Raw genomic sequence first — 25,007 nt, 5'->3', positions numbered from 1 at the left:
CACACAGGTGACTGCGCCGATCAGCCCCCTGCCTCAAGGATGAGCCCCGAGGATCAGCCCCCTGCCCCGAGGATCAGCCCCCTGCCCCGAGGATCAGCCCCGAGGATCAGCCCCTTGCCCCGAGGATCAGCCCCTTGCCCCGAGGATCAGCCCCTTGCCCCGAGGATCAGCCCCTTGCCCCGAGGATCAGCCCCCTGCCCCGAGGATCAGCCCCCTGTGTAGCATGTGCTCATCATACCAATGATGTTCTCAGTAAAGGAATATACACTGCTCAAAAAAATAAAGGGAACACTTAAACAACACAATGTAACTCCAAGTCAATCACACTTCTGTGAAATCAAACTGTCCACTTAGGAAGCAACACTGATTGACAATAAATTTCAAATGCTGTTGTGCAAATGGAATAGACAAAAGGTGGAAATTATAGGCAATTAGCAAGACACCCCCAAAAACAGGAGTGATTCTGCAGGTGGTGACCACAGACCACTTCTCAGTTCCTATGTTTCCTGGCTGATGTTTTGGTCACTTTTGAATGCTGGCGGTGCTCTCACTCTAGTGGTAGCATGAGATGCACATTTGTGGCCTGCTGGAGGTCATTTTGCAGGGCGCTGGCAGTGCACCTCCTTGCACAAAGGCGGAGGTAGCGGTCCTGCTGCTGGGTTGTTGCCCTCTACGGCCTCCTCCACGTCTCCTGATGTACTGGCCTGTCTCCTGGTAGCGCCTCCATGCTCTGGACACTACGCTGACAGACACAGCAAACCTTTTTGCCACAGTTCGCATTGATGTGCCATTCTGGATGAACTGCACTACCTGAGCCACTTGTGTGGGTTGTAGACTCCGTCTCATGCTACCACGACTGAGAGCACCGCCAGCATTCAAAAGTGACCAAACATCAGCCAGGAAGCATAGGAACTGAGAAGTGGTCTGTGGTCACCACATGCAGAATCACTCCTGTTTTGGGGGATGTCTTGCTAATTGCCTATAATTTCCACCTTTTGTCTATTCCATTTGCACAACAGCATGTGAAATTTATTGTGAATCAGTGTTGCTTCCTAAGTGGACAGTTTGATTTCACAGAAGTGTGATTGACTTGGAGTTACATTGTGTTATTTAAGTGTTCCCTTTATTTTTTGAGCAGTGTACGTACTGTCTGTCTCGCTTTCTGTCCCCCACTCTCCGTCGCTCCCTCTCCTGTGTGTGTGTGTGTGGAATGTTGTGAATGTACAATCGTCCGCCCCCCCCCCCCCCCCTTCAGTAAACTAACCTAGAGCCAAATATTTAGAGAGTTGGGCCAACTGAGAATTGAGTATTTAGACATTCAGTAACACAGCATGATTTAAATATTCCCCATGTAATGTTAATGGGGCGCTAAAAGGGCTGCCGTAGAATGTTCTAGTGTCCAGAGGATGGGAGGGAATCTGAAGGGCTTTACTGCAGTGCAGTGGTGGCTCCTTCGATGTGGTTTAAGGCTCCTAGGCTAGGGAGGATTATAGTAATGTCTTTGACACAGATGGACAGCATATAACGTGACACAGATGGACAGCATATAACGTAACACCTAGCCTTCAGTTCTTCACCAGTAATTGCCTCTGCTGCAACAGGTGTACTGTTGATATTTGCGGTAAAGCTGATTTTTATTTTGTGAGTGAACCATTTTGTACAACATTCAGTGGGGTGAGTTTTTTTTAAAGTAGAAAAGTGAGCTAAAGACACGATTCAACTTTCTTTATATTCTACAGATGAATAGAGCTGACCTGGGCTGAACTGTGTGTGCCGTTCATTAGTCTTTAAGAAACTGGGTTCAGGACGTCTGAACTGAGAAGTGACTGAGTTCTTTAGTCGAAAGAGAGAAATGGTGACAGCAGACTGAATGGTGAACATCCATGTGTGTTAAGGACATTTCATTTCAGTTTCATTCACTTCCAATTGTAGTGTATTTAAGGGAAAACTAAGTTTTTGACACAATAGATATAGAGGTTTTTAGTGTCTGTAAGCGGTCCAGTGCTGTTTGACTCGGGGATATCCTACGGCCACTTTTTAAAGGGATAGTGTGAGATTCTGGAAACTAGGGTTAAAGCAAAGAATAGAAGTCTCTTGGAATGGTTATGTTCGCTGTTCTGGTAGACTTCTAGTCATTGCGCTAACAGTATTTAGCAATAGCTGCAACTTCCTTTAAACCGCACACAGAGACATAAACATTTAATCCACGAGATTATCTGACTCTGAGTAAGTAGAAAAAGGTCTTAATTGCCAGAATCTCGCAGTATCCGTTTAAGACTCCAGTAGTGTTTTTTTTTTTTACACTGTTAACTAGTGAAATGCTGACTTGACAAAATATATTACAGTCATCATGACTCTGGCTCCCCTCACTTTGATACAGTATTGACTTATCATTACCTCAGATGAGCTTGTGAGATTTCAGAGATGATTCACGTTTCTTTGGTTCCTTAATTAAGCAATACATCATGAGCCCCTTGACTTATTCCATATTTAGTTGTGTTACAGCCTGAATTCAAAATGTGTGTGTGTGTGTGTGTGTGTGTGTGTGTGTGTACACTTCTTTTCTTTGGATATATCCACAATAATTAGACTGATGTATGAATCTGGCTCAGAGAAGTTGTCAGTCTGGACACATGAATTTTCTATGGCACAGTGGAGATCACAGAAACTGCACCATTGTTGCACAGCTCATAGAGACAGGAAGCAAGGTTAAGACCCCCCCCCCCCCACTGCTGAAAATCAAATGATCAGCTAGAAAGCTAGAAGCATGGGGAAATAACGTCTAGACTCTTCTTCTCTTTTCTGTTTTCAGGGGAGACGAAGGTTATGAATTGCCTGGTTGCGCTGTGGGACAGCGGATGCGTATTGACAATTCAAATGTAACTGTTAGCAGGCATTACCAAAACGATTGTCGTGAATAACTCCCTCCCAAATCCATTTTATAATAAGTATTGTTGAAACCTCCACATTTTCAGATAAAAGACTTCAGATATATACAACACGTAAAAAAAACAGAGTAGAACATTCACTGGAGGTCTCTACTCAAAATGGAAATGTTAGCTTTTAAAGTCATGATTCAATGTTCTTTGGCTCTAAACACTGTTTTCCAGTGTTTTTCAATCTGTGAACGCCACATGATCAGTGTTTTACAGTGTGTTGCTAACTGTCTGGTAGGGCAGACAGTTAGGGCAGACAGTCCACAACACTGATCTGATTAACAAATCCCCTCCGGTTACTCACTATCTGGCGATTGTATAGTGAGAGGGAGAGCCCATGCAGAGGTGTGTGTTTTGTGTTAGAGAGTGAGATTGTGTAAGAGGGGGCACACGGACAGTGAAAACATGAGGGGGATCTGTGTTTGTGAAGCGTGTGGGATGAGTGGTGTCAACAACAGTGGGATTCCATAGAAGTCTACTGTGTTTTAACCTTTACTGTATATTTCCAAGGCACTACCACTTGCTGTGTTTAGTCGGACAAAAGCCTGCACACCCAGTAACTCCCAGGACCAGAGTTGGGTGGAAACCACTACTTTGCAATACTGCTTTGCACTGGTCCATTTGCAACTTTAGGGACAGACTATAGGCAGTACAGACAGGCTGGCTTCTGTAGATATCTTCTATGCCATTATTATGTTTATACACCAACCTTTATGCTTATGCACCAACCCCCCCTATGTTCATACAACAGCAACATCATACCAATTAGGTGCATATTGTTCATAACATATTGTTCATAACATATGTTAAGTGCTAATTAGGGAAAGGGGGGATACCTAGTCAGTTGTACAACTGAATGCATTCAACTGAAATGTGTCTTCCGCATTTAACCCAACCCCTCTGAATCAGAGAGGTGCGGGAGGCTGCCTTAATCGACATCCACGTCTTCGGCGCCGGGGTAACAGTGGGTTAACTGCCTTGCTGAGTGAGAGGCAGAACAAGCTAAATATTTAAGCAATAAGGCCCGAGTGGGGGTGTGTGGTATATGGCCAATATACCACGGCTAAGGGCTGTTCTTAGGCACAATGCAGCGCGGTCTGATATACCGCGGCTTTCAGCGATCAGGGGCTCGAACCACCCAGTTTATAAGGATCATTAGAGAACACAGATGACATCAGACAAGTCATTTATGAATGCTTGCTTCTAATGCCACTGAATAACATTTTCAGCACTGTGAAAGTTATAGAATATACGGTTGAAGCCAGAAGTTTACATACACTTCGTTTGGAGTCATTTAAAACTTGTTTTTCAACCACTCCACAAATTTCTTGTTAACAAACTATAGTTTTGGCAAGTCGGATAGGACATCTACTTTGTGCATGACACAAGTCATTTTTCCAACAATTGTTTACAGACAGATTATTTCACTTATAGTTCACTGTGTCACATTTCCAGTCGGTCAGAAGTTTACATACACTAAGTTGGCTGTGCCTTTTAAACAGCTTGGAAAATTCCAGAAAATGATGTCATGGCTTTAGAAGCTTCTGTTAACCTAATTGACATCATGTGAGTCAATTGGAGGTGTACCTGTGGATGTATTTCAAGGCCTACCTTCAAACTCAGTGCCTCTTTGCTTGACATCATGGGAAAATCAAAAGAAATCAACCAAGACCTCAGAAAAAAAATTGTAGACCTCCACAAGTCTGGTTCATGCTTGGGAGCAATTTCCAAACGCCTGAAGGTACCACGTTCATCTGTACAAACAATAGTACGCAAGTATAAACACCATGGGACCACGCAGCCGTCATACCGCTCAGGAAGGAGACACGTTCTGTCTCCTAGAGATGAACGTACTTTGGTGTGAAAAGTGCAAATCAATCCCAGAACAACAGCAAAGGACCTTGTGAAGATGCTGGAGGAAATGGGTACAAAAGTATCTATATCCACAGTAATACAAGTCCCATATCGACATAACCTGAAAGGCCACTCAGCAAGGAAGAAGCCACTGCTCCAAAACCGGCATAAAAAAGCCAGACTACGGTTTGCAACTGCACATGTGGACAAAGATCCTACTTTTTTGGAGAAATATCCTCTGGTCTGATGAAACAAAAATAGAACTGTTTGGCCATAATGACCATCGTTATGTTTGGAGGAAAAAGGGGGAGGCTTGCAAGCCGAAGAACACCATCCCAACTGTGAAGCACGGGGGTGGCAGCATCATGTTGTGGGGGTGCTTTGCTGCAGGAGGGACTGGTGCACTTCACAAAATAGATGGCATCATGAGGGAGGAAAATTATGTGGATATATTGAAGCAACATCTCAAGACATCAGTCAGGAAGTTAAAACTTGGTCGCAAATGGGTCTTCCAAATGAACAATGACCCCAAGCATATTTCCAAAGTTGTGGCAAAATGGCTTAAGAGGTTTTAAGGACAACAAAGTCAAGGTATTGGAGTGGCCATCACAAAGCCCTGATTTCAATCCTATAGAAAATGTGTTGGCAGAACTGAAAAAGTCTGTGTGAGCAAGAAGGCCTACACACCTGACTCAGTTACACCAGCTCTGTCAGGAGGAATGGGCCAAAATTCACCCAACTTATTGTTAGGAGCTTGTGAAAGGCTAGCCAAAATGTTTGACCCAAGTTAAACAATTTAAAGGCAATGCTACCAAATACTAATTGAGTGTATGTAACCTTCTGACCCACTTGGAATGTGATGAAAGAAATAAAAGCTGAAATAAATCATTCTCTCTACTATTATTCTGACATTTCACATTCTTAAAATAAAGTGGTGATCCTAACTGACCTAAGACAGGCAATTGTTACTAGGATAAAATGTCAGGAATTGTGAAACTGAGTTTTTAAATGTATTTTGCTAAGGTGTATGTAAACTTCTGACTTCAACTGTAGATGACTCATACTTTTATTCGCCATGGGGAAATTCACACTCACCGTAAACACTGACTGCAGCTATTGAGCAATCTTGGCACCCAGACCCAAAACTAAGAGTGTTATGGGAAAAGAAACCTTTTTGTACTCAGCTGCCATTCTTTTAGAATAGTCTTGCAAAGAACTTTAAATTATCTCCATGGTTGGTTTCAAGTTCTCACATAAAATGGTTTGTTAAATAGCAGTATACTTACAGTACTGTGGCTTACTTGTGTCAGCCAATGATTTATTTGCATGCGGTACCTTTACAATGCAAAGTTGTCAAACATGCTCACACTTCCTTTTTTCCAACATAACCAGAGGGTGTGTAACGCACTTTCACTATAGGGGGGGATGGGAGAAGCTGCAAAGCTATGACTGTTGACATTGTGATGTGTTGATGTCAAAAGGACTATTAACGTTAATTACTAAACAACAAAGTCAACAGTTTGATTCCAGAATTGGTCACAATGATAAAGTGAGCAATAATGACCGGCTAAACATTTGCGTTCATTCTCTAATCAGCCTTGTCACTGGCATCAAAAGAAGGCTACCATAGTGGTTAGAGCGTTGGGCCGGTAACCGAAAGGTTGCGCCGATGATGTCGATTTTTAAGGCAGCCCCCCCAAACCTCTCTGATTCAGAGGGGGTAAATGCAGAACACACATTTCAGTTGTACAACTGACTAGGTATCCTCCTTTCCCTTTGGACCAACAGAGCCATTAACTCCACTAGTGATGTGATATTTGTTCAGATGTTTGGGGGGCTGCCTTAATCGACATCCACGTCATCGGCGCCCGGGTAACAGTGGGTTAACTGCCTTTCTCAGGGGCAGAACGACAGATTGTTACCTTGTCAACTCTGGGATTCGATCCAGCAACCTTTCGGTTACTGGCACAACACTCCTACCCTACAAGGCTTCCTGCTGCCGCCAATAGGTCAATAGTGACGCAGTCAATCTCTCCTCAACTTTGAACCAGGAGAAAGGGACATGCGTGCTACTGACGATCACCCTCCGTGTACAACGTGCTGCTCTGTTCTGGACTGTGCTGGTAAGAAAAGGGAAAGATAAGACAATTGCTAGTGCAAAGAAGGCATCCGCCAGCCTGAGGGTTGATGTGCCATGCAGGCACACCCTACAGAAAGGAGGGCTGGGGTGTAACACAAGTGGATAAATACTTCAGCTAACCATAGCTGTCATTCTACACACCACAACCTAACACTCACACACCACAACCTCCATTCACACACCACAACCTACAATCCAACCTACCACTCACTGTGTGGCTGTTCACTAGTGTGATCTTTATTTGAACTATTGATACTAATTGCCACACTGGGGAGGTGCCTGTTCTGGCGCAACAGACCACGTGGTACAATGACAAGCTAGCAACTTGGTTATTCAGTCACTTCATTCAGTTCAGTCCCCTCGATTTACACAACCATGCTGTGTACCATGCTGTGTATATTGCTTTTGTCCTGTCGTCATACTAATATGATTCAGTCTTGGCCTCCTCTTAAACCCGGGCCTGTCCTGCTCTTAAACCCTGGCCTGGCCTGCGCTTAAACCCTGGCCTGGCCTGCTCTTAAAGCCTGGCCTGCTCTTAAACCCTGGCCTGGCCTGCTCTTAAAGCCTGGCCTGCTCTTAAACCCTGGCCTGGCCTGCGCTTTAACCCTGGCCTGGCCTGTGCTTTAACCCTGGCCTGGCCTGCTCTTAAACCCTGGCCTTGTCTGCTCATAAACCCGGGCCTGGCCTGCTCTTAAACCCAGGCCTGGCCTCCTTTTAAACCCGGGCCTGTCCTCTTAAACCCTGGCCTGTCCTCCTCTTAAACCCTGGCCTGTCCTCCTCTTAAACCCTGGCCTGTCCTCCTCTTAAACCCTGGCCTGTCCTCCTCTTAAACCCGGGCCTGGCCTCCTCTTAAACCCGGGCCTGGCCTCCTCTTAAACCCTGGCCTGTTCTCCTCTTAAACTCTGTCCTCCTCTTAAACCCTGGCCTGTCCTCCTCTTAAACCCTGGCCTGTCCTCCTCTTAAACCCTGTCCTCCTCTTAAACCCTGGCCTGTTCTCCTCTTAAACCCTGGCCTGTTCTCCTCTTAAACCCTGGCCTGTCCTCCTCTTAAACCCTGGCCTGTCCTCCTCTTAAACCCTGGCCTGTTCTCCTCTTAAACCCTGGCCTGTTCTCCTCTTAAACCCTGGCCTGTTCTCCTCTTAAACCCTGGCCTGTTCTCCTCGTAAACCCTGGCCTGCCCTCCTCTTAAACCCGGGCCTGTCCTCCTCTTAAACCCGGGCCTGTCCTCCTCTTAAACCCTGGCCTGTTCTCCTCTTAAACCCTGGCCTGTCCTCCTCTTAAATCCTGGCCTCCTCTTAAACCCGGGCCTGTCCTCCTCTTAAACCCTGTTCTCCTCTTAAACCCAGGCCTGTCCTGCTCTTAAACCCTATCCTCATCTTAAACCCGTGCCTGGCTTCCTCTTAAACCCGGGCCTGTCCTCCTCTTAAACCCTGGCCTCTCCTCCTCTTAAACCCTGGCCTCTCCTCCTCTTAAACCCTGGCCTGTTCTCCTCTTAAACCCTGGCCTGTTCTCCTCTTAAACCCTGGCCTGTTCTCCTCTTAAACCCTGGCCTGTTCTCCTCTTAAACCCTGCCCTGGCCTCCTCTTAAACCCTGGCCTGGCCTCCTCTTAAACCCGGGCCTGGCCTCCTCTTAAACCCTGGCCTGGCCTCCTCTTAAACCCTGGCCTGGCCTCCTCTTAAACCCTGGCCTGGCCTCCTCTTAAACCCTGGCCTCCTCTTAAACCCTGGCCTCCTCTTAAACCCTGGCCTGTTCTTCTCTTAAACCCTGGCCTGTTCTTCTCTTAAACCCTGGCCTGTTCTCCTCTTAAACCCTGGCCTGGCCTCCTCTTAAACCCTGGCCTGGCCTCCTCTTAAACCCTGGCCTGTCCTCCTCTTAAACCCTGGCCTGTCCTCCTCTTAAACCCTGGCCTGTCCTCCTCTTAAACCCTGTCCTCCTCTTAAACCCTGTTCTGCCCTCCTCTTAAACCCTGTTCTGCCCTCCTCTTAAACCCTGTTCTGCCCTCCTCTTAAACCCTGTTCTGCCCTCCTCTTAAACCCTGGCCTGTCCTCCTCTTAAACCCTGGCCTGTCCTCCTCTTAATTTGAGGATGGGGGCGCTGTTGAGACTATTTATGCTAATCGTGTAATTTTTGAAACGGCTTCCCACAAAATCCTTGATCGTACAATATGCATATTATTATTATTATTGGATAGAAAACAGTCTATAGTTTCTATAGGAGTTGAAATTTTGTCTCTAAGTGGAACAGAGCCCATTCTACAGCAATTTCCCTGACATGGAGTCAGTTTTCAGAAATTTTGGCCACTGTTCTGGAGTCAGTTAAAAGGGCACTGTTATTGCTATGACTATACGGACACTGCTTACGTCTTCCCCTGGATGCCTTTACGTGATGACGATTTGAATGGGGTCGATTGCGCGTTCACAGGCCCTATAAATAAAAAAACCCTGTAGGTAGGAACTCTTTTCTTGCTGCGTAATGCGCGTGGAGGACATCGACCTGCTATTTTTCCAAGCGTTAGTTTAGCCTGTTATATTTTTCCGGTCATGTTTTTACTCGTTATAGGAGTTAAAAACATCATAAGGTAGTTAATTTAAAGCGTTTTATAGCAATTTATATCCGTTTAGTGCGATTTTGGGACATTTATTTCTTTAACGCTGTGAATAGCTGGGCACGCTTTCAGTTCATCCCGAACGCAGTTGGCATTTCCACATGGCAAGAGGACAGCTTTCCACCAAAAGACGATTACTCCCAAGAAAGGATCCTTTGCCCAAGATACTGATGGAAGAACAGCTCAAAGTAGGACATTTTTATTATGATAAATCGTGTTTCTGTCGAAACATTTTAGTGGCTTAGGACGCCATGTTTTTTGACGTAGCTTCGCTTGGCGCAAACTGTATTGAAAAGTAAGGATAAATTAAAAAATGTAATTCCGCAATTGTATTAAGAATTAAATTGTCTATCAATCCCTGTCCACCCTATATTTTTTAGTCACGTTTATGAGTATTTATGTATAAGAGTAGATCACTGTCTAAGTGGCGCAAGGACATTTTCTGACCAGATGAGCTACATTTCACATTGTCTAACCATGATTTTGGTGGCTAAATATAAACATTTTCGATCAAACTCTATATGGATTGTGTAATATGATGTTACAGGAGTGTCATCTGAAGAATTCTGAGAAGGTTAGTGAAAAAATTTATATATTTTGGCGATGTTGACTTTTATCGCTCACTTTGGCTAGAATCAATGCTGGGCTGCTATGTGCTATGCTAATATAACGATTTATTGTGTTTTCGCTGTAAGACACTTAGAAAATCTGAAATATTGTCTGTATTCACAGGATCTGTGTCTTTCGATTCGTGTATGCTGTGTATTTTTACGAAATGTTTGATGATTAGTAAGTAGGTAAACACGTTGCTCTAAGTAGTTTTTCTATTCCATTTGTGACGGTGGGTGCAATTGTAACCTATGCCATCTACCTGAAATATGCACTTTTTTCTAACAAAACCTATCCCATACCATAAATATGTTATCAGACTGTCATCTAATGAGTTTTTTTCTTGGTTAGGGGCTATAAATATCTTAGTTTAGCCGAATTGGTGATGGCTACTGGTGTTGGTGGACAAATAAAAGATGGTGGATTATGCTAATGTGTTTTTAGGTAATAGATGTACATCTTTACATATTGTGTCTTCCCTGTAAAACATTTTAAAAATCGGACATGTTGACTGGATTCACAAGATCTGTGTCTTTCATTAGCTGTATTGGACTTTAATGTGTGAAAGTTAAATATTAAAAAAAAATATTTTTTTTGAATTTCGCGGCACTGGTTTTTCAGTGGGGGTGGGGGGGGAGTGCCGCTAGCGGCACACTCATCCTAGACAGGTTAAACCCTGGCCTGTCCTCCTCTTAAACCCTGGCCTGTCCTCCTCTTAAACCCTGGCCTGTCCTCCTCTTAAACCCTGGCTTGTCCTCCTCTTAAACCCTGGCCTCCTCTTAAATCCTGTCCTCTTAAATCCTGTCCTCTTAAACCCTGGCCTGTTCTCCTCTTAAACCCTGGCCTGGCCTCCTCTTAAACCCTGGCCTCCTCTTAAACCCTGGCCTGCCCTCCTCTTAAACCCTGGCCTGTCCTCTTAAACACTGGCCTGCCCTCCTCTTAAACCCTGGCTTGTCCTCCTCTTAAACCCTGGCCTCCTCTTAAATCCTGTCCTCTTAAATCCTGTCCTCTTAAACCCTGGCCTGTTCTTCTCTTAAACCCTGGCATGTCCTCCTCTTAAACCCTGGCCTGTCCTCCTCTTAAACCCTGTTCTCCTCTTAAACCCTGGCCTGGCCTGTCCTCCTCTTAAACCCTGGCCTGCCCTCCTCTTAAACCCTGGCCTGTTCTCTTAAACCCTGGCCTGTTCTCCGCTTAAACCCCGGCCTGTTCTCCTCTTAAACCCTGGCCTCCTCTCCTCTTAAACCCTGGCCTGGCCTCCTCTCCTCTTAAACCCTGGCCTGTCCTCCTCTTAAACCCTGGCCTGTCCTCCTCTTAAACCCTGGCCTGTCCTCCTCTTAAACCCTGGCCTGTCCTCCTCTTAAACCCTGGCCTGTCCTCCTCTTAAACCCTGGCCTGTCCTCCTCTTAAACCCTGGCCTGTCCTCCTCTTAAACCCTGGCCTGCCCTCCTCTTAAACCCTGGCCTGCCCTCCTCTTAAACCCTGGCCTGCCCTCCTCTTAAACCCCCTGGCCTGTTCTCCTCTTAAACCCTGGCCTGTCCTCCTCTTAAACCCTTGCCTGTTCTCCTCTTAAACCCTGGCCTGTTCTCCTCTTAAACCCTGGCCTGTTCTCCTCTTAAACCCTGGCCTGTTCTAAGCTTAAACCCCGGCCTGTTCTCCGCTTAAACCCCGGCCTGTCCTTCTCTTAAACCCCGGCCTGTTCTCCGCTTAAACCCCGGCCTGTCCTCCTCTTAAACCCTGGCCTGTCCTCCTCTTAAACCCCGGCCTGTCCTCCTCTTAAACCCCGGCCTGTCCTCCTCTTAAACCCCGGCCTGTTCTCCGCTTAAACCCCGGCCTGTCCTCCTCTTAAACCCTGGCCTCCTCTTAAACCCTGGCCTCTCCTCCTCTTAAACCCTGGCCTCTCCTCCTCTTAAACCCTGGCCTCTCCTCCTCTTAAACCCTGGCCTGTCCTCCTCTTAAACCCTGGCCTGGCCTCCTCTTAAACCCTGGCCTGTCCTCCTCTTAAACCCTGGCCTGCCCTCCTCTTAAACCCTGGCCTGCCCTCCTCTTAAACCCTGGCCTGCCCTCCTCTTAAACCCTGGCCTGCCCTCCTCTTAAACCCTGGCCTGTCCTCCTCTTAAACCCTGGCCTGCCCTCCTCTTAAACCCTGGCCTGTTCTCCTCTTAAACCCTGGCCTGTTCTCCTCTTAAACCCTGGCCTGTCCTCCTCTTAAACCCTGGCCTGTTCTTCTCTTAAACCCTGGCCTGTTCTCCTCTTAAACCCTGGCCTGTTCTCCTCTTAAACCCTGGCCTGTTCTCCTCTTAAACCCTGGCCTGTTCTCCTCTTAAACCCTGGCCTGTTCTCCTCTTAAACCCTGGCCTGTTCTCCTCTTAAACCCTGGCCTCCTCTTAAACCCTGGCCTCCTCTTAAACCCTGGCCTCCTCTTAAACCCTGGCCTCCTCTTAAACCCTGGCCTGGCCTCCTCTTAAACCCTGGCCTGTTCTTAAACCCTGGCCTGGCCTCCTCTTAAACCCTGGCCTGTTCTTAAACCCTGGCCTGGCCTCCTCTTAAACCCTGGCCTGTTCTTAAACCCTGGCCTGTTCTTAAACCCTGGCCTGTTCTTAAACCCTGGCCTGTTCTTCTCTTAAACCCTGGCCTGTCCTCCTCTTAAACCCGGGCCTGTCCTCCTCTTAAACCCTGGCCTCCTCTTAAACCCTGGCCTGTCCTCCTCTTAAACCCTGGCCTGTCCTCCTCTTAAACCCTGGCCTGTCCTCCTCTTAAACCCTGGCCTGTCCTCCTCTTAAACCCTGGCCTGTCCTCCTCTTAAACCCAGTCCTCCTCTTAAACCCTGGCCTGTCCTCCTCTTAAACCCTGTCCTCCTCTTAAACCCTGGCCTGTCCTCCTCTTAAACCCTGTCCTCCTCTTAAACCCTGTCCTGTCCTCCTCTTAAACCCGGGCCTGTCCTCCTCTTAAACCCTGGCCTCCTCTTAAACCCTGGCCTGTCCTCCTCTTAAACCCTGGCCTGTCCTCCTCTTAAACCCTGTCCTCCTCTTAAACCCTGTCCTCCTCTTAAACCCTGGCCTCCTCTTAAACCCTGGCCTGGCCTGTCCTCCTCTTAAACCCTGGCCTGGCCTGCCCTCCTCTTAAACCCTGGCCTGTCCTCCTCTTAAACCCTGGCCTGTCCTCCTCTTAAACCCGGGCCTGTCCTCCTCTTAAACCCGGGCCTGGCCTGCCCTCCTCTTAAACCCTGTCCTCCTCTTAAACCCGGGCCTGTCCTCCTCTTAAACCCTGGCCTGTCCTCCTCTTAAACCCGGGCCTCCTCTTAAACCCTGTCCTCCTCTTAAACCCGGGCCTGTCCTCCTCTTAAACCCTGTCTATTAAGCAGATGGGCTGAAGGTAAATGCCATTAATTCTATGTGTAGCTATAGGGGATAGCTATAGTGCCGCATCCCATGATGTCAACTGGTTTATACTGGTTTACTAAGGAAGGAATGGTACATGTGCCTGTGAGTTATTTATTTGGATTTAAAATGGCATCTTAACAAAGTAACCTTGAATATCTACAAATAAATGATGACTTGCTTAGAGTATTTCCAAATATTTATACATTTTACTGTCCAGCCGGGGTCTTATTTTCCATGCTATACTGAAGACCATTACAAGAACACCTGGCATGTGTATACTCAAACATGACAGAAATGGCCAAATAGACTCCACTGTCTGTCAATGACTAGAAGTGGTGGATCAGTCTGTGAGATGCAATGCATGGTACATGGATAGTGTGTGCCTTGCCTTTTTGGTTTTTCACTTCCTGCAGTAAATTATGGAAGCATTTAGCTGCCGAAATGCAAATGGTCAAATGACAAATCAATATTCTGTTTGGAATTCCTTTTTCTAAGTGGATATACTTTTTTTTTTTGTGACACCAATTCAAATTGAAATGCAAAAAAATATATATTACATTATCATTTTCATGATTTGAATATGGATAATGTCTGCCCATTTTGAAAAATAAATAGCAAATTGGGTTTATTATTTAATTTCCATGATATTATCCAGTACAATACTAACACATTTAACTTAAACTTAAATTACATTTCTCATGTTTGCAATTTCATATCCTTGTTGTGATTTAGCCTGAGTTGTGACAAAAACAAAATTAATGATCAATAATTCCTTTCCATACTGTGTGTGGTTTAAGACTTTAGTTTCCTCATTTGCTATATCGTTTTTTGACTTGTGTTGATTGTGAAACGCTGCGGGAGGTGTTTGGGTAACATGAGGCGGAAGAGGTTGTGCTTGCTGGCAACAGTCATCTTCGGTCGTGGCGATCAATGAGGCATACGGTATCGATGTGGCGTGTTTTGGGGCTGTCCTGGCAACAGTCATCTTCGGTCGTGGCTGTATCGATCAATGGTATCGATGTGGCGTGTTTTGGGGCTGTCCTGGCAACAGCAACCAGTATGAAACGCCACGGGAAAATAAAGAACAGCCAGTGTGTGCGAGGAGCTCCCGGGAGAGGACTATAGAGCTCAGCGGAGGGGACTACTACGAGTTAGCTAATATGGCTAATTGACTATTATAAACTCAGCAAAAAAAAGAAATGCCCTCTCACTGTCAACTGTGTTTATTTTCAGCAATCTTAACAGAAATGGAATAACGTGTCCCTGAACAAAGGGGGGGTCAAAATCAAAAGTAACAGTCAGTATCTGGTGTGGCCACCAGCTGCATTAAGTACTGCAGTGCATCTCCTCCTCATGGACTGCACCAGATTTGCCAGTTCTTGCTGTGAGATGTTACCCCACTCTTCCACCAAGGCACCTGCAAGTTCCCGGACATTTCTGGGGGGAATGGCCATAGCCCTCACCCTCCGATCCAACAGATCCCATCTCAATGGGCTTGAGGACCGGGCTCTTCGCTGGCCATGGCAGAACACTGAATTCCTGTATTGCAGTAAATCATGCACAGAACGAGCAGTATGGCTGGTGGCATTGTCCTGCTAGAGGGTCATGTCAGTATGAGCCTGCAGGAAAGGTACCACATGAGGGAGGAGGATGTCTTCCCTGTGACGCACAGCGTTGAGATTGCCTGCAATGACAACAAGCTCAGTCCGATGATGCTGAGACACACCGCCCCAGACCATGACGGACCCTCCACCTCCAAATCGATCCCGCTCCAGAATACAGGCCTCGGTGTAACGCTCATTCCTTAGACGATAAACGCGAATCCCTGGTGAGACAAAACCGCGACTCGTCAGTGAAGAGCACGTTTTGCCAGTCCTGTCTGGTCCAGCGACGGTGGGTTTGTGCCATTAGGCGACGTTGTTGCCGGTGATGTCTGGTGAAGACCTGCCTTACAACAGCCTACAAGCTTTGTCCAGCCTCTCTCAGCCTATTGTGGACAGTCTGAGCACTGATGGGGGGGATTGTGCGTTCCTGGTGTAACTCGGGCAGTTGTTATTGCCATCCTGTACCTGTCCCACAGGTGTGATGTTCGGATGTACCGATCCTGTGCCGATGTTATACGTGGTCTACCACTGCGAGAACGATCAGATGTACGTCCTGTCTCCCTGTAGCGCGGTCTTGGGCGTCTCACAGTACGGACATTGCAATTTATTGCCCTGGCCACATCTGGAGTCCTCATGCCTCCTTGCAGTATGCCTAAGGCATGTTCACGCAGGGACCCTGGGCATCTTTCTATTTGTGTTTTTCAGAGTTGGCAGAAAGGCCTCTTTAGTGTCCTAAGTTTTCATAACTGTGACCTTAATTGCCTACCGTCTGTAAGCTGTTAGTGTTTTAACGACCGTTCCACAGGTGCATGTTCATTACTTGTTTATGGTTCATTGAACAAGCATGGGAAACAGTGTTTAAGCCCTTTACAATGAAGATCTGTGAAGTTATTTGGATTTTTACAAATTATCTTTGAAAGACAGGGTTCTGAAAAAGGGACGTTTCTTTTTTTCCTGAGTTTATGTAGCTAGCTACCTGTAGTAGGCTAGATAGCTAGCTGGCTATGAAGAGGCACTACAGGCTAACACTACTGGCTAACGTTAGCCAGCTACATCGTGGAACCCCTTGAGGTACGGTAAGTGGCTTTTTTTTGTCTTTTAATTTCACATTTGGAAGGTGCATTGAAATCATTAGCTGGATTACTAGCATTGGTTATTTTCCACTACAAATAGCTAGCAAGTTATGATGGACTGATGTTACCATTAGTGATCCCCTGTAGAGTATGTGGCTATTCAAAAACAAGGGAATTATCTGAAAGCGTGTCATCGGACTATATAGTCTAACGTCACATGTACAATATAACATTTTGTTATTTTTTTGGCCCAGCTCTCACACTGTATGTGTGTCTGTGTCAGCATGTCTGTGTGTTTAAGAGTTCCAGATGTGACTGCAGGAGAGAGGTTAGCACATGTACAAGTAGGTATCCCATATCAAATCAAATGTATTCATAAAGCCCTTCTTACATCGGCTGATGTCACAAAGTGCTGTACAGAAACCCAGCCTAAAACCCCCAAACAGCAAGCAATGCAGGTGTACAGGCCAATATGAACATGGCCAAGATGTTCAAATGTTCATAAATGACCAGCAGGGTCAAATAATAATAATCACAGTGGTTGTCTAGGGTGCAACAGGTCAGCACCTCAGGAGTATATAGTAGTATCATCGTAGTAGTACCATATCAGGCACTACTACTTGGATAGAGAGGAGGCAGAGGTTGCAAGCATAGAGGTAGGTACTGTGCACTGTATGTTTGAAAGTCATAAGGGAAAGGGGGGATACCTAGTCAGTTGCACAACTGAATGCATTCAACTAACTCTGAATCAGAGAGGTGGTGGGGGGCTGCCTTAACTACAAGTCCAATACATGTGTGTTTCTGAACGATGAACCATGCTGTCTTGTTGACAATACGACCTGGCGACAGTTCGATTTCAGCAGGGCGCTCCTCCCTCACCTTGCCTGTTCACGTGACGGGCCACAGCCCGGTGCACCCTGGTCCAGCTTAATTAAACTCCCTTGATATAAGGGCTACTCTACAGCATGGTGCTGTCCAGAGTAAAATGAAATGTAATTCTATTCATATTGTAGAACCATGATCCTCTTGTATGTGCCATTTTGTTTATTGCAAGTCAAGCTTTTGTTTGCATGCCAGTAAATATTGTAAATGTTACAGTATTGAATCCCACAGGGGACAGTACCAAAGATTGTAAGGGACAAGATGATCTAGTCTGCAGACCATTCTTCCATCTGGCTACTTCCCTTCATGGACTAAATAGCAATGGATTTGTACAATTGGTTAGTCTAGTTAAGTGTTCCTCTTTCTTGCCAAATGGGAGACAGTGAACATTGTCATCCCTACCTGTGCTATAACACCTCATTGAACTATTCAATAAGCCCACACTTGGGTAAATTGAGTGAATGAATGGTTATGACAACATGCACTAAACCGGTGCATACAGTTATTGTGAACAATATCAAAACAGTAGGATATCTGAATTGGACATTGAAAATCTGTGTTTTTAGGTTTCCATCCATGCTAACTTTTTTTTTTGTTGCATAATTTGTGCTCCTTTTTCACAGGCGGTTCAGGCTGATGACCTATGACCCGTCTCTGGATCTGATAGAAACCGAAAAGGAATATCATCCAATGATAGTACTAATATTTCTAACTGTACTGATGAGGAGGAAGAGGGCAGGATTATCCATTGTCCCTGAACTGCTTGATGTGTTCAGTCAATTACAGTGCCACTTTGTTCCCACTAGTCACATGTTCAGTAACAAGCTGACCAGACCGGACACGTCGCGTGCACAAGCGTTGCAAAATAAATTTAGAAATCCATGTTATTCAATTGCACCCACCATGCTCGTGCGCGCCAACGATAGTCTGTGACGCTAAAATAGAAGTCATTCCTATTTCTGACGCAGATCGCGCTGCAAGTCCTGCCTCTCCCATCTCCTCACTGGTTTATAGAAGCAGGTACCCACGTGCCATCTCCTCATTGGTTATACCCACGTGGGTGATTGAAAGACTAAATGTTTTGCCAGTTGTCGTGGTAATACTATGAAAGTGTAGATGCCAATTGCCATATAAGTTCAAAGATGAAAAAGGCTGGTGTTACGCACGCCTCTATAAAGAAGGAACGCAACTCCCTGCTGCAACTCAACTCTCCGTGAAGCGAAAGAGGTATGGACCGTAGGTGCGAGCGTAGGTGCGAGAAAGGACGACAAAGGCAGAATTTACCGTTACTAAGATTTATTTCCTACACGGTAATATGGGGAAAAGGGGCTGGACAGAACCAAAGGAAAGAAAGTAAATATCAAAGCTCCCCCTCTCCTATCTAACCTGCCTACCCACTTAACTTACCTAATTTAGCACCACCTGGTGCCCAAACCAAAATACAGGGGGTGGTCCGCCCAGGTCTTACCTAGTGTGCCTAGACAGTGAATATACTACGGGTATATGTATGCCCTCGGGCCTCTTGCCTAAGCACTCCCTAAGTGCCTTTCCCTTCCCCCTGGGAACAAATTAAACAGAATAATTATTAACAATTTCACAAACACTTTACAACAAAACTGAGTAAACTAACTCAGGCCACTAAAGAAACAAACACAGAACATATCAAAGCTGCTACCAACAACAACTAACACATTACATACCACACTTTCTGTTAAACAACCAACACTATATCATAATCTAATTCTCCAGAAAAATTCTCTCTCTCTAATCTCTCCAAAATATTCAATCTTCTCTCTAATCTCTAATCATTTCTTCTGAACAGAACACTGGCTTTTATATCTTCAGGTGGCAATGGTGATTAGAGTCAGCTGCTTCTTGACGAGGGGGTGGGGTCAGCTCCAATCATCAATTAGCCTGGGGTCGACCAATCAGCTGGTTGGGGAGGCTTCCAGGAAGCCATCTCCTGAAACACACACACTCAAATACAAAACAGAAACTGGGGAACGTAACAGCTGGAAGGAGGAGAGATGACGAGAAACGATTCGGTTGACCGTTTTATGTGTGGATTAATTGTCGGAGTAGAGGACCTTGTGCATTTCAAGTAAAATAACAACTCAATGTTTATATCCCAGGACAAATTAGCTAGCTAAATAGGACAAATTAACTAGCAAGTGCAAGCTAACTAGCTAAATTGCCATACATGTTTAGTCCTTTTCGACCTGTCCCCAAATTAATTTCATTGGTTCAGAATTTGTCTTGATATTTTAACCTGCGTGTCGTGATCGCGTTTGGTGTAGGAGAACAAAATATATTTATGCACAGCCGGTTTGGGTTCCGTGTAAGATGTTGTGCTAACATAACAACAATATAGAAATGTTCTTGCTATTCAATAAGTTTCTGCAATCCTATGTGTTGTAAAACGTTATCAAGGAAACCTACAGGAGGCGAAGACTTTGTAGATAGTAACTTGTTTTGTTGAACACAGGTGTTTCTAAGAACAAGAATGACTGTTACCTTTAGGACAATGTCTCTATCACAGGTCACCAAGGGTACAGTAAGGTATATCCTTAATAAAATAATTGGTGATGGTTAATTGTGCATGTCTCTCATTTTCCAGCATAGCAAAGATTATCTGCGTTATTCAGTGTGTTTGTATATATAATACAGCTTCACCTCATCTTTTTCTTGTTGTCCCAGGTCATGCTAATCACAACAAGGAAATTAAATGGCAAACATGAGAAATTATTTGTCATTTAAGTATTTAGTTTTTAAAATATGTTAGTGTTGTACTGGATAGTACCATGGAAATGAAATATTTAACACTCTTTGCTATTTATTTATCAAATTGGCTGACATTATCCATACTCAATCATGATAAGGATAATGCAATATATAACTTTGAATTTTGTCACAAAAAATGCATACCCGTTGAGGAAAAGGAATTGCATATAATTTTCGCATTAGAATTAAGTCATCCATAGACTTGTAGTTAATGTGTATGGTGATGAGAAAATGCATGATTAGGGCACACACACACCCCTCATAGGTGTGTTGACAGGCAGAAACATAGGCAGCTGTGTTTATCTGGGGGTGGGCCTCTTCTGCTCTGTTCACTCAAACACATTCACCACTGGCTGGTCCTGAAACGCATTCACCACTGGCTGGTCCTGAAACGCATTCACCACTGGCTGGTCCTGAAACGCTTTCACCACTGGCTGGTCCTGAAACGCTTTCACCACTGGCTGGTCCTGAAACGCATTCACCACTGGCTGGTCCTGAAACGCATTCACCACTGGCTGGTCCTGAAACGCATTCACCACTGGCTGGTCCTGAAACGCATTCACCACTGGCTGGTCCTGAAACGCATTCACCACTGGCTGGTCCTGAAACGCATTCACCACTGGCTGGTCCTGAAACGCATTCACCACTGGCTGGTCCTGAAACGCATTCACCACTGGCTGGTCCTGAAACGCATTCACCACTGGCTGGTCCTGAAACGCATTCACCACTGGCTGGTCCTGAAACGCATTCACCACTGGCTGGTCCTGAAACGCATTCACCACTGGCTGGTCCTGAAACGCATTCACCACTGGCTGGTCGTGAAACGCATTCACCACTGGCTGGTCGTGAAACGCATTCACCACTGGCTGGTCGTGAAACGCATTCACCACTGGCTGGTCGTGAAACGCGTTCACCACTGGCTGGTCGTGAAACGCGTTCACCACTGGCTGGTCGTGAAACGCGTTCACCACTGGCTGGTCCTGAAACGCGTTCACCACTGGCTGGTCCTGAAACGCGTTCACCACTGGCTGGTCCTGAAACGCGTTCACCACTGGCTGGTGCTGAAACGCATTCACCACTGGCTGGTCGTGAAACGCATTCACCACTGGCTGGTCGTGAAACGCATTCACCACTGGCTGGTCCTGAAACGCATTCACCACTGGCTGGTCCTGAAACGCATTCACCACTGGCTGGTCCTGAAACGCATTCACCACTGGCTGGTCCTGAAATGCATTCATGGCAGCTGTCATAAGACTGACGTGGCAGCTGTCATAAGGAGTTATAACTGACTTTGACTGGCAAGTAACCTTATTTGCATACTGTATGTACACCAACCTGTAATATATTACATTTATTTTGCCCAAATTTGATTAAAAGGACATGACCCCTGACATAAATATAATTAGACATAATTTGTGTTCGTTATGAGTCCCAGCTTTGTTGTCCAGTCTCACTGACTCTGTTTTAATTAACTTAAATCCATTCTATGTTAAGATAGCTAACTATGACCATAGGCTATAAATACAGAAATATTCAAGATATCGTTCCGCATTCACATTTGTTACATAGTATTTAGCCTGAAGTGCAAAGAATCCTGCCTTTTCATAGAGGTCTTTTGAGGTAGACTGTGAAATAGTGATTTGTATACGCTTCACTCTTGTGCTTAGATGTAATTTTAAAGCAGTATTTGTTAGCACTGTCTGATACTACAAAACCACAAGATGAGTAGATGTGATAGTGGATCATGCTTTCTGTTGTGGCGCCAGACATTTTACCAGCAACATTTTAATTGACCGGACCCATATGCGTTGGGTGAATAACCTGATTAGGGCGTCCACCCACGGTGCTCAGAATGACAGAAATCCCTTTTAGATGATGCTAATTCATATTAACAGTACATGCACGTCTAGGATGCAGCGACGTGCGGTAATTCTTACCTAATTCTGATGAGCGCTTTGAAGGTGTTTGAATGACTGTCCACATTAACTTTTCCTCAGACAACAAGACAAGTAACGAACATCAAAATCACTAGCCTGTCAATCTACTGTCTCCCATAGAAGAAAGGTTTACCTATTCTATTGGTCAGCTTGTAGAGAAATAAATAGTCTATTCCAAATAGACTCTGGGACAGTTGTGGGAAAATATATCCCCAAATTTAGAACAGCCTCAATTTGTCTGGACATGGACTCTACAAGATGTCGAAAGCGTTCCACAGGGATGCTGGTCCATGTTGACTCCAATGCTTCCCACATTTCTGTCAAATTGGCTGGATGTCCTTTGGATGGTTGACCATTCATGATAAACACAGGAAACTGTTGAGTGTGAAAAACCCAGCTTTCTGTATTTTAATTTCAGCTTGGATTCATTTCAAGAAGACATGCAAAAACGATTTGAGCATATTATTTAAGCAGCATGGGATTAAATATGCTGAGTTTGAGAGTAATGCTGTTTTGTTTAAGTATCTCAAGAAGCTTCCCAATGTCTCCTTGAGTTGCTCTACTTAGTTCTTAGTGTCCATGATGCAACCCAACCCCCAAGGCTGTGCTTTTTCCCTCCATGGAAGTCTACAAGACTATCTCTCTCTACGTAATAAGTAAAGTAGCAACCGTAGAAGTTGTAATGAGGCAAAGGATTTTTACGTCTGCGTGCATGTGTCCCCCTCTCGGCTCTTGAGCCAGCTGATGTCATGCAACATTCCACACGGTTAAACAAAGTGTCTTGACTACTGATAATATACAATACTGGTGGTCTGGGAGGTCAAACAAGACCTGGGTAAGTTCGTCATGACACCCTATTCCATAGGCTCGTACAGTGCTCTACTTCCGTCCGTCTTGTCCTCATAGGTTCTGACTAAAGGGTCACTCAGATTGTCCTCATAGGTTCTGACTAAAGGGTCACTCAGATTGTCCTCATAGGTTCTGACTAAAGGGTCACTCAGATTGTCCTCATAGGTTCTGACTAAAGGGTCACTCAGATTGTCCTCATAGGTTCTGACTAAAGGGTAATTCTGATTGGCCCGGCTGGATATTTGTTTGATTTGACATTAACAGGGTATTGGTCTCATCCCATTGGTCGCCATCTTATTTGATTCCAGGTAGCCAATCAGACGCTCCACACAGACAGCCCAGACCTGCCGGAGTGTTTCCAGCTGTCAGTGCTGTCATGGCTGCCGTGTGTGTTACTGTGGCTGGCTTGCCCCCCCTACCTCTTCTACCTCCAGAGGAACAAAATGGGTTACATCATGATGTCCGTCCTCAACAGAGTCAAAACGGTGAGGGACCATACCACACACTGGGCTGCTCTCTCTGTCTCTGTCTCTCTGTCTGTCTCTGTCTCTCTGTCTGTCTCTGTCTCTCTGTCTGTCTCTGTCTGTCTCTGTCTGTCTCTGTCTCTCTGTCTCTCTGTCTCTCTGTCTCTCTGTCTCTCTGTCTCTCTGTCTCTCTGTCTGTCTCTGTCTCTCTGTCTCTCTGTCTCTGTCTGTCTGTCTCTGTCTGTCTCTGTCTGTCTCTGTCTCTCTGTCTGTCTCTGTCTCTCTGTGTCTCTGTCTCTCTGTGTCTCTGTCTCTCTGTGTCTCTGTCTCTCTGTGTCTCTGTCTCTCTGTGTCCCTGTCTCTCTGTCTCTCTGTGTCTCTGTCTCTCTGTGTCTCTCTGTCTCTCTGTGTCTCTGTGTCTCTGTCGCTCGCTCTCTGTCTCCCTGTCTCTGTGTCCCTGTCTCTCTGTGTCCCTGTCTCTCTGTGTCCCTGTCTCTCTGTGTCTGTCGCTCGCTCTCTGTCTCTCTGTGTCTCTGTCGCTCTCGCTCTCTCTGTGTCTCTGTCTCTCTGTGTCGCTCTCTGTCTCTCTGTGTCTCTGTCTCTCTGTGTCGCTCTCGCTCTCTCTGTTTCTCTGTCTTTCTCTCTCTTTCCCAGGACATGGACATATGTGATATGGGCAGAAAGTTTAAATTCTTGTTAATCTAACTGCACTGTCCAATTTTACAGTAGCTTTACAGTGAAAGAAAACCATGCTTTTGTTTGAGGAGAGTACACATTTATGAACTTTTATAATGTATTAATAAACCAATTAGGCACATTTGGGTAGACTTGATACAACATTTTGAACAGAAATGCAATGGTTCATTGAATCAATCTGAAACATTGCACATACACTGGCCAAAATATAAATTGCGCCTAACATGGAATGGTACATTATGGCCTTTCTCTTGCATTTCAAAGATGATCTAATGTGTTATTCTCCTACATTCATTTCACATTTCCACAAACGTCAAAGTGTTTCCTTTTCAAATGGTATTAAGAATATGCATGTCCTTGCTTCAGGGCCTGAGCTACAGCCAGTTTGATTTGGGTATGTCATTTTAGGCGAGGGGGGAAAAAAAAAAAAAAAAAGGTCAGATCCTTAAGAGGCTTTAATTAATCCACGATAAGGGAATAGTGGGAATGTTTATGAGACAGGCTAATGACCAGTACTGGGAAACGGAGCAGACATGCATGGTTCTCTCTGTCTCCATCTCTCTGTCTTTCTCGATGCAATCCTGTTTTATGCCTGAGATTTAATTTCCTGTGTCGTGCCCATATTAGATTAGTTAGTTAATCCACGAAAAGGCAATAGTGGAAATGTTTATCAGACAGGCTAATGACCAGTACTAGGAAATGGAGCAGACATACATACAAGCTTGTCCAGACACTTGAGATGTGTTTTGAACAAAGGACTCCTGCTCAGTTTTTGGTCTCTCTATCTCCCTCTCCTCCTCTAGGTAATTGCGTTGGTGTTGTGGATCGTGTGTTGGACAGATCTTTTCGCCACCTTCAATGAGTTGCACCAGGGGTACACACATCCGCCCATCTACTTCGTTACCCCGCTGGTGGTCGGCATTACCATGGTACGCAACCAACAGGACGTGGCGTTGTAAACATACAGTACAGCATTCAACTCACTTCCTGGAAAAATACCTTTATTTTTGGGTTCTTGTTGCTTAGCGACAATTCAACATTTACTGGGGTGGTCCAAAATAGGGGAGGGTTGTCTTCGTTTTTTGTGTAAAAAATAAATAAAAATGTATTTGGCACAGGGGGAGGGTAGTGTGTTTCTATTGGGCACAGGGGGAGGGTTGTGTGTTTCTATTGGGCACAGGGGGAGGGTTGTGTGTT

The 25,007-nt window shown here is 45.3% G+C and overlaps 1 protein-coding gene across 1 annotated transcript in view; it reads left to right on the top strand.

Moving 5' to 3' along the window:
• LOC129810504 (ATP-binding cassette sub-family C member 3-like) overlaps positions 1-25,007 on the top strand; it is a 76,552-nt gene that overhangs the window by 2,949 nt on the left and 48,596 nt on the right. Inside the window, exons 2-3 of the mRNA XM_055899354.1 lie at positions 22,959-23,135; positions 24,614-24,739. Coding sequence (XP_055755329.1) covers positions 22,959-23,135; positions 24,614-24,739 — 303 coding nt within the window. The remainder of the gene's footprint in view (positions 1-22,958; positions 23,136-24,613; positions 24,740-25,007) is intronic.

This window comes from Salvelinus fontinalis, chromosome 1, assembly GCF_029448725.1.
Source record: "Salvelinus fontinalis isolate EN_2023a chromosome 1, ASM2944872v1, whole genome shotgun sequence".
NCBI lineage: Eukaryota > Metazoa > Chordata > Actinopteri > Salmoniformes > Salmonidae > Salvelinus > Salvelinus fontinalis.
The sequence above is the reverse complement of the archived record's forward strand: the minus strand, read 5'-3'. Positions and strand labels throughout refer to the sequence as shown.